General features: G+C 35.7%; 1 protein-coding gene across 1 annotated transcript in view; it reads left to right on the top strand.

The window, feature by feature from the left end:
- The window catches only part of LOC101342981 (cadherin-18-like), a 179,365-nt gene that overhangs the window by 85,538 nt on the left and 83,142 nt on the right, over positions 1 to 10,685 (top strand). Inside the window, exon 4 of the mRNA XM_004390939.3 lies at positions 5,480 to 5,616. Coding sequence (XP_004390996.3) covers positions 5,480 to 5,616 — 137 coding nt within the window. The remainder of the gene's footprint in view (positions 1 to 5,479; positions 5,617 to 10,685) is intronic.

Genomic DNA, 10,685 nt, shown 5'->3' with positions numbered 1-10,685 from the left:
ATTTTTATTATAAAAATATTTGAAAAAACCCACTGACAATATTGTGAGTTTTTGTTTTGTTTGTTTTATAAACAACTTTATGGACCCCTGACACTTCTTAATTTTAAACAACAAGCACTGGAAAATTCTACATTTGATCTCCCAAAACAGTTGTAAATAGTTTCTTTTTTCTCACATTTCTCTTTTCCCTTTTTCTGAGTTTTTATGTTAATGCCTGGGCAGAAATCCAAAGGTAGTTAAGCAGAACTATTTAGTTCTCCCTAAGTCAAAATTCAATTGCAATTTTGAATAAGACTCCATGGTTCCAAGCATCCCACAATACCTAGCCCTCGTGTAGATTTCGCAAGAGAGCCAGGTCACATGAGGAACTAAGAAGAAAATAACATAAATCTGACAATGCAGACCTAGATCATTCTGCCATTACATCTACCATATTTTTATGATTTAAATTTTTTATTTATTTTTAAAGAGTCAAAGAAAAAGCATACTTACTCTAAAAGTATCCAATCACTGATGCTAGCACTGACGTTAGGAAGTCCAGTGTGAAATTTCTAAAGGAGAGGAGATGCTCTGACAGTGATACTGCACATTTTCCGATTCTTCATTTAGTTATAAACAGAAGAAACTATTCATGACAACACTTTATGGTTTCAGATTCTTCATTTAGTTTATAAACAGAAGAAACTTTTATTTATAACGACACTGCGTATTTTTAGATTCTTCATTTAATTTATAAACAGAAGAAATCTCCATTTTCCCTCCAGCTGACAGTTTTGAGGTGATTAGTTTTCTAAAATGAGGCCTGTTCTGCCATGTTTCATAGGGGTATACTGATCGTGACGTAATTAGAGCTTTCCTGAACTTTGAGGTTGAATAATATATTTCAATTTCAGGTCCTCTAAGTTTCAGATACAGAAAGAGACTTGCTTTCTAAGTCTGTTTCTAAGTAACTAACCAAAATTGGACAGGTTCTCGAAAATAAGTTAATATCAATTAAGTTTAGATTATATAATAACCAGATTGCCAACTGTTTATATTTTAAAGGATGTTATCCTTTTCCTGTGACAAGACTTCTCACATCTCCCTAGCAGTTCAGTTTGTGTCCTTAGCATCAGACCTCTAGGAAAAGGGACATTATCAGCAGGTTATTTTATGGTATAGACTCATGTCAAACAAAGTAATTTAGTTTCAAGTTAACATGGCATCATGCTTTGGGAAAGCCCAATGGCATATCTCTTTCCCACTACTCTGTAGTGTGTCGGTTTCGTTTCTCTTCTCTGAATAAGCTTTGCTTTACACCTATATCTGTTTGTTGTTTAAATTCCTTTTTCATGTGCCACATATAGATGTTGTTAGAACATCAATGCACAGCAGTCAACTTCTCATTTTGATCAGAGTGTTTTATCTTGCCTCACTTTTAGGTGTTAGGTGCTGTTAAGTCAGTTCTGACTCATAGAGACTCTATGGACGACAAAAGGAAACATTGCGCTGTCCTGTACCATGCTCACAATAGTAGCTATATTTGAGCCCCTTGTAGATGTTATTTTCTGTAAATAAGCTCCTTGAGTTCTTGGGATACTCTGTGGTCTTAATCTTCATGGTACTACTAATATCTTTAGCAGCCATGTTTGTGGAGTTGTACCACTGGATATTTTAAGATTTCACAGTTGAAAATATTTCCCACATACCCTGTTAACACATTGTGTCTTGTCAGAGGCATGAGTTGTAGTGAAATTACACTTATACTCTATTCTAGAAAGTGTGATGAATTTAGTAATATTTACTTCACAATAACTTATATATGCCTTTATTCAACTTTTGAACTTTTTTTCATGCTATAATGTAAGGGGAGACCTGGTGCCGCAGTGGTTAAGAGCTTGGCTGCTAACCAAAAGGTTGGCAATTCAAATCTACCAGCTGCTCCTTGGAAACCTTATGAGTTGGAATTGACTCAGTGCCAACAAGTTTAATGGGTATAATGGAAGGAGTGTCTCTATTTCTTTCAATGGAAAACCCCTACATTTGTGTTCTGGAGCCCAATCCTCACCTTCTCATGGGATTTACTTCTTTAGATATCCTCCCTCTTTTAAACTATCATTTTCTTCAGCAAAGACAGTGATTAATATCTCTCATACCATTAGAAAAAAATTCTTCTTGAATCCACTGTTGACCTAAAGCATCGTTTCTCTTATCTTCGTTCTCAAGAAAATCTATTCAATAATTTGTCATAACTCATATGATTCATGTTTACATTCAATATATTCTTAAATCCATTCTAATAAAACTCTCATCCTTTGCTATTTTATTGAAACTATTCTTGCTGAGTTATTCAACAATGTCTACCTTGCCAAATCCATTCAACCCTTACTTAACCTCGCTCAGGAAACCCTGGGTGGTGCAAATGGTTCAAGCATTCAGCTGCTAACCAAAAAGTTGGAGGGTCAAGTTCACTCAGCATCCCTCAGAAAAAAAAGATCTGTGATTTGCTTCCAAAAAAAAAATCAGCCACTGAAACCCCTATGTAGCACATTTCTACTCTAACACACACGGGATTGCCATGAGTTAGAATCAACTCAACAGGAACTGGTTTACCTCACTCACCCTCCTAGCAGATTTCACTGCAGGAGTCAACTCCTTCCTTGAGACACTCTTCTCTCTTGGTTTCCAAGCCTCTCACTCTCACAGTTTTCCTCTTTCCTGGGGATGCTCCTCTTCTTTCGATTCTGGGGATGCACCTTTCTTCCACAGATGCTGGTCCGCTTCAGAATTCAAAATGTTGGCGTGCTTCAGAGCTCAATTTTTGACTTCTGTTTCTCTTGCTATTCTATCTCCTTTGTGATTGTACTGTTCCCATTACCTTAAGTTATGCTCATTTACCTCAAATTTATATTTTCTGTTCAGAAAGCACTCTTGAGTATCACACCCATATCTAATTCTTTGCATTGTATGCCATATGTTCATTTAAATGACATCTAAATCTTAATATGTCAAAGTCCTTGCTTTCTCACTGACTGTTTTTCCTTAGGCAGGGTTTGCATAACCCACCTCCCGGCCATCCACCCCATTCATGCTATATATCCACATTAACTTACGTTTGTTTATTGACAAAGTCAAGCCTTTTCTTTGTTTTGAACCTTTGCCCTTTGCTTCTCTCATTTTCAAATGTTCTTCCTCCAGCACTTTTCACAAAATCAGTTCATTTTAATGTTTCAGGCCTAAATGATATGTTGCTTAATTTGAGATTAAGGAAAAGGGAAGAAGTATTATGGAGGGAACACGTTTCTCTCCTTAAATAGTCTAGAACAATTATCCAAATTGTAATGATTACTCATTATATTATTTATTCATATTTATGGCAATTAACTATTGAATAATATTGTTGTTATGGTGCCATAGAGCTGCTTACTACTTAAACTGACTGTGTACAACAGAACGAAACACTGTCCGATCCTGTGCCATCCTCACAATTATTGCTATGTTTGAGCCTATTGTTGCAGCCACTATGTTAATCCATCTCGTTGAGGGTCTTCCTTTTTCTCACTGACCCTCTGCTTTACTAAACATGAAGTTCTTCTCCAGGGACTGGTCCTTCTTGATAACATGTCTAAAGTGTGTGAAATGAAGTCTCGCCATCCTTGCTTCTAAGGAGCATTCTGGCTGTACTTCTACCAGGACAGAAGTATTCATTCTTCTGGCGGTTCATGTCTTAGTTTTCTAGTGCTGCTGTAACAGAAATGCTACAAGTGGATGGCTTTAACAAAGAGAAATATATTCTCTCACAGTTTAAGTGACTAGAAGTCTGAATTTAGGGTACTGGCTGTGGGAGAAGGCTTTCTCTCTCTGTCAGCTCTGGAGGAAGGTCCTTGTCTCCATTCAACATCTGTGGGCCTGGTGTTTCTTGAAGATCTCCATGTGTCTTTGCATCAATCTTCCCCTGGGTCTAGGAGGTTATCAGCACAGGGATCCTGGGCCCAAAGGAAGTGCTCTACTCCCGCTTTTCTTTCTTGGTTGTTCTTCTTGGTGGTTTCCCTGGGGTGTGGCCTGCACCATCTTTTATTTTACAAGAGATAAAAGGAGAGAGAAGTGAATAGAGGAGAGAGAGGGATCTCAGTATCACTAAGAAAGAAGAGCCAAGAGTGTACGTGTCCCTTGGACTTAGGGTCCCTGACCTGAGTACCTCCTAGACCCAGGGGAAGATTGATGTCAACACACATTGAGATCTCCAAGGGATTCTGGGCCTACAGATGCTGAAAGGAGACAAGGATCTTCCTTTAAATTGTGAGCTGATAGAGAGAGAAAGCCTTCCCCAAGAGCTGGTGCCCTGAATTCAGACTTCTGGTCTCCTAAACTGTGAGAGAATAAATTTCTGTTTGTTAAAGCCATCCATCTGTGGTATTTCTGTTATAGCAGCACTAGATAACTAAGACAGAATTTGGTGAATTTGGTGAATAACATAGAACCCCAAAACTTAGGCTGCCAAAAAAAAAAACTCATTTATAATCAATAGTGTATGTGGCTGTGAGTCGGCTGAGGGTCAGCTGAACTAGGCTGTCTTTTGGCAGCTCTGCTTATCGTAGATGTACTAAATGCATTTACACATTGTCTAGGTAGCTCTGGTCTAGGCTTAAGCACCTTAAGTAGGACATCTCTGCTCCATCTATCTCTCATTCTTTTTCTGGGGCCAATGGACTACCCCAGGCATGTGCATCTTGTGTCAGTAGCAGAGCACAGGGGAAATATACTAAGTCTCATGAACCTAGGCAAGAAATGGGAATCCATTGCTTTCATCTCATTCTACTGCCAAAGTAATGCACAATCGAAACCTCATGTAAGTGAGCCCTGAAATGTTTTATAAATTGGAGAGAGAAGATTGTGGTAATATGCAAAATAACTTCCATTTATTTATTTTCTTATCCTTTGACTAAACAAGTGTGCTAGGTAATAGAGATGCAATGGTAATTAATTGAAGTTTTTGTTTTTTTCTTTTTATATTTATCTCTAAATCTCATCTATAATGAATATCCAAGGTAAATTTATCTCTGACCTCTCCTGTGTGGTCCTAAATTTTTTTACACACATAGCAATATGACGTTTTATGATAGGTTTAAATTTTTTTTTTCTCAATATATAATAGTCTTCCGAATGGCAGTGAGCAGCAGGTTTTTTTATTTTTTTTCCATTAACTTATTAATCACTATGTTTCCACTATCTAGTTTTATTCAGGTAATGTGGTAAAGTTTTTTGTTTAATTTGTTTTATATTTTGAATTAATAATAGAGCTCATCTTTAAGGACTGACAGATAAAAAATAACGGAGGTGAGTTCTATATTGGTTCCATGTAGTTCTTATTGAGACAAATATAGAAATTAAAAGTGTACATTTACATTTATATATTTAACTAAATACCTCCCTTGGTTCAGTTTTGTTTTCTTCACTATAGCATCAAGTACAAAGAAATTTTATCTATTTTTTTCTCTAGATACTTCATTGACTACAATGCTGAAGATGATAGATTTTTCAACATTGATGCCAATACTGGTACCATTAAGACTACAAAGATTCTTGACAGAGAAGAAACTCCATGGTACAACATCACAGTTGCTGCTTCAGAAAATGGTAAACCACTTTACCGTATGTATCATAATAAAAGACGCCACTTGCTTATGAAGACTTATACTGAGATTTCCTTGAGAACAGAGCTCTCACTATTATAATTTTTGATGCCAGTGTCTAACATAGTGAAGAGAGTGTAAAAGATACAATTACTCATTGTCTGATTCCATCTATAAATCTTATATCATTCCCCTTACTTTAATCCCTGTATGTTGTTCTTGTTGTGTGCCGTCGAGCCAACTCCAACTCATAGTGACCCTATAGGCCAGAGTAGAACTGCCCCATAGGGCTTCCAAGGAACAGCTGGAGGATTCAAACTGCCAACCTTTTTGTTAGCAGCCTAAACTCTTAACCACTTCACCACCAGAGCTCCTTAATCCCTGTATAGTGGCAGAAAATTGACATCATAGAACACTTAGTCCCATTCCTAAATCAAGGCTGTTCTGCTTCCTTCTAATCGTGGGACTTGCTTTGCCATGTGCCTATGTCTTACTCAAGGAATCAAGGAGTTAGAAGAAGGGTACATTATATACAGTAGTTTAAATGAAAAGGTGAAAATCTTTAATTACCCTTGGTGAATTTATCAATAAAACACCACTACTCAAGCTTCAATTAACACTTATAAAAAGTATTTTAAAAAAATGAAAAACTCATTGCCATTGAGTTGATTCTGACTGATAGCGACCCTAATAGAACACAACAGAACTGCTCCTTAGGGTTTCCAAGGAGTGGCTGGTGGATTGGAACTGTCAACCTTTCGGTTAGCAGCCAAGCTCTTAACCTGTGCACCACCATAGACTTTAGTACAAAAAAATAGCTATTGGAATTTTAGCAGACAGTTGTGAGCATTCTGAAGGAGAACAGTATGATATGAAGCCAAGGAAGACTATTGTTCCATTTTCATCCAGAATATTATATTTTAGTAAATATCTATATTCACAAAAAATATAAATGACTTGGTTGTAAGTCAATTCTGACATAAGTTGAATACTTCCTTTTTTTTTGTTTGTTTAGATTTCATTATTATTGCCTTTTATTATCAGTATCTTTATAAATCTAATCTTATTTGTATTTGGGGATTGGAAACATTACATATAAACTTACAGATATATTTTAATACATACATGCATATTATTAATAATAGGATGTATAAAAAATAGTTGGAAGTGTGATTTGTTGTAACTTGAATACATCATAATTCAGGGACTACCTATAATTATCTCAGAATTCAAAAAGGTGGTTAGGATCATGTTTAAATGAAATTAGAATATAATTCATAAGTAAATGGATCTATGGTCATGACAATAAAGTCATTATTTATCAGTAAATAAGTCAGATTACCAATTACTCCCAGTTTAGAACTGCATGCAGAAATTAGATACACATTTTGGAAAAATTTCCACGTATTCATGAGATAATCATAAAATAGTAAAAAGTATGACTACTTAAAACACTAAAATAGTGCTCTGTCATGGCATTATTCCTTCTCTCTCTCTCTCTCTTTTCTCATGATGGTCTAGAACTTAAAAAAAAATTATTAATAGCTTCATTGAGGTATAATTCACATAGAATACAGTTCACCCATTTGAAGTGTACAATTAAATGACTTTCACTTAGAATTCTGCATTCATCACCATTGTCAATTTTTAAACATTATAATTACTGCAGAAGAATTTCTAGTATTCCCACAACTTGTAATTAACATCTCCAACCTTCTATCAGCACCTTACCAGTCATTAATCTTTCTGTCGCTATAGATTTGCTTATTCTGGACATTCCATATAAATTGAATCATACCATATGTGGTCCTTTGTGACTGGCTTCTTTCACTTAGTATAGCATTTTCCAAGTTCATCTATGTGGTAGCATGCATCAGTACTTAATTTCCTTTATTTGGTGAAAAAATCCCATTGTGTAGATTTACCAGATATTATTCATCTGTTCTTCATCTGATGAACATTTGGGATGTTTCCACATTTTGCCTATTGTAAATAATGCTCTATGAACTTTGATGTACAAGTTTTTGTGTGGATATGTGCTGGATCGTAAGGAAACTCTATTGAGGAAGTGCCAGACTGTTTTCCAAAATGGTGACACCATTTTACATTCCCACTTATAGTATATGAGGGGTCCAATTTCTCCACATCATAGCAAACACTTCCTATTATGTCTTTTTTATTACAGCCATTCTAGTGGGTATGAGGTGATATTTCACTGTGATTTATGTTCTCTTATGATGTTCTGTGTCACCAAAGAAAAATTAGTCTAATTCAGGTTTTAATATCCTACCTGGATTTTTCATGTTTTCATATCTGAAAAATCAGCTCAAGTGGCTTCTATTTAGATTATTTTTTTCAACACAATAGTCTCATCAAAAATAAGCAGCATTCACTAATTACTTTTAAACGGGTTTTATAAAGAATCCACGAGTGAATTAATTTGTGGTAATTATGGTTCATTTTAGTAGTTAAAATAACCAGGCTAGGAGTGCAAATGTGTGCTCTTAAGCCAGCCAAGGACAATTCCTGACTGTCAAATAATAAGGACTCAGTACAAATTAGTTGAAAAATAATTGATTGAATGGATTTATATATCTAAAACAGTGGTTGAGCATATCCTTCAGAAAATATTGTAGACTACTTCTTGAAAACATGCTTCTGGAACAGAAGATGGAAAAAAAAATCACCAAAAAAAGTGATATTTGTCTATAAGAGGCAATAAGAACTTCTTTTAAAGCAACATCAAGTTCAACTCCTAAAGTGTTTCTATCATAAATCACATTTTAGATTGCTTCTTATTCACCACTTCAGTGCAAATAATACTTACATGAAGTAAAAATTCATTTAAGAATATATATGAGTTCATATACATAATTAAAACAGTATTATTTGCAATTATTACCAAAGGAAATGCTTTTTTTTTCCCCTCTAAGACAATGTCTTATAAATATTCTTAGAAGGGAAAATACATACTGTTTGGCAGTATTTCTTATGGGAATTGAGTTAATACATGTTACTAAGTAAAACATCCAGTAAACAGTAAAATATCAAAGTTAATAGATAGTAATAAAAAAAAGCTTTACAGACCATATCAATGAGCATTACTAAAATATAGTTTAATCCTAATCACAACAGGTGTATATAAAGAATAGGTACTAGTTAAGGTTTTATAGCCATGTTGGGAGCCTGTATTTAGCAAAGTGCACATTTCTGCACTGATTGCTCTGCTTAAGTGCCTGTTAAATATGTTGGAAACCTTTCCTGTGCAATTACTTGTAAGCCTTCACCTCAACATCAGTCAAGTCATCTAGGTATTTTCTAGCTCATTGTGTTTTAGAAATGCAATTGATGCTTCTCCAAATTTTTTTTTTTAATTTTCTTAATGTACCAGCTTCTGAAAAGACTGTTGTTCTGTGGAATTACATTTAGCAGTTGATGTTTCAGGGTGTTTTATTAGCTTACATAAGGGTCGTGGCAGAAAGAGAAAGGTGCCCCCTCTGGGCAGATAAACCAAAGCACTAGGATGTATGAGAATGAGGCCATAAAAATTCTGTGCAAAGAAAAAAAATGACATCTCTTCCTCCCAATGAACAGACCTCATGTCAGGGAGCAAATACGAGTATGTGGGATGTCATAACCAAGGGAGAGGCCTGTGCCACACAGGGAGAGCCTGGAGATGATGCAGATGTCATTTACATGGTGTTTGGCTCTGCCTTTTCTTTTACTTCCATTCTGTGATCCTAGGTCAGAGTGATTTTTTCAGCTATCCAAGCACATAGAAACAAAATTATCCTAACAAAAGTTTATGTGAAATAGACATCATTCGCCAAAGCTGCTTCTCAACATTGGCTAACACATTGAGCTGAATCTATTCCAACTTATAGCATCTATATAGGACAGGGTAGAATTGCCCCCATAGGGTTCCCAAGGCTATAATCTTTACAGAAGCAGACTGCCATATGTTTCTCCCATGGAGCAGCTAGTGGGTTTGAACTGCCGGCTTTTTGGTTATCAGCTAAGCACTTAACCATTGCATCATGAGGGCTCCAACTCTGGCTACATATTACATACCTGAATAATTCTGAGTATTTCTGAAAAAGTGTTCCATACCCAGTGTCTGTCGCAATATACTGAGATTCAGCATTTCTTGCTACTGCTCATTTGTCAGTTTGTTTTACTGTGGTGGCTTATGTGGTGCCATGATGCTAGAAGCTATGCCACTTGTTTTTGAAATACCAGAAGGGTCACCCATGGTTGACAGAATTCAGTGGAGCTTCCAGACTAAAGCAGAATAGAAATGAGGACTTGGCAATCTACTTCTGAAAAAACTGGCCCGTGAAAACCTTATGAATAGCAGTGGAACTTTGTCTGATATAGTGCTGGAAGATGAGCCTCTCAGGTTGGAAGGCACTCAAAATATGACTGAGGAAGAGCTGCCTCCTCAAAGTAGAGTTGACTGTAATGACGTGAATGGAGTCAAGATTTTGGAACTTTTATTTGCTGATGTGTCATGACTTAAACTGAGACGAAATAGCTGCAAACATCCACTAATAATCGGAACATGGAATGTATGAAGCATGAATCTAGGAAAATTGAAAGTCATCAAAAATGAAATGGAACGCTTCAAGATCAATATCCTAGGCATTAGCGAGCTGAAATTGACTGGTTTTGGCCATTTTGAATCAGACAATAATATGTTCTACTATGCTGGGAATGACATATGGAAGAGCAATGGAGTCACATTCATCATCAAAAAAAAAAAAAAAAAACAGTTCAAATGCTATCCTGCAGTGCAGTGTTGTCAGTGATAGGATAATATCCATATGCCTATATGCCTACAAGCAAGACCAGTTAATAAGACTATTATTTAAACTTATGCACAAAACACTAATGCCAAAGAAAAAGAAATTGAAGATTTTTACCAACTTCTGCAGACTGAAATTGATCAAACATGCAATCAAGATGCATTGATAATTACAGGTGTTTTTTTTTTTTCTTTTTTTTTTAATTGTACTTCAGGTGAAGGCTTACAGAACAAATAGTTTCTCATGAAACAGAAGTACACATGTTGTT

Source organism: Trichechus manatus, unplaced genomic scaffold, assembly GCF_000243295.1.
Source record: "Trichechus manatus latirostris isolate Lorelei unplaced genomic scaffold, TriManLat1.0 scaffold00357, whole genome shotgun sequence".
Taxonomy (NCBI): Eukaryota; Metazoa; Chordata; class Mammalia; order Sirenia; family Trichechidae; genus Trichechus; species Trichechus manatus.
This window is presented reverse-complemented; position numbering and strand designations above follow the sequence as displayed.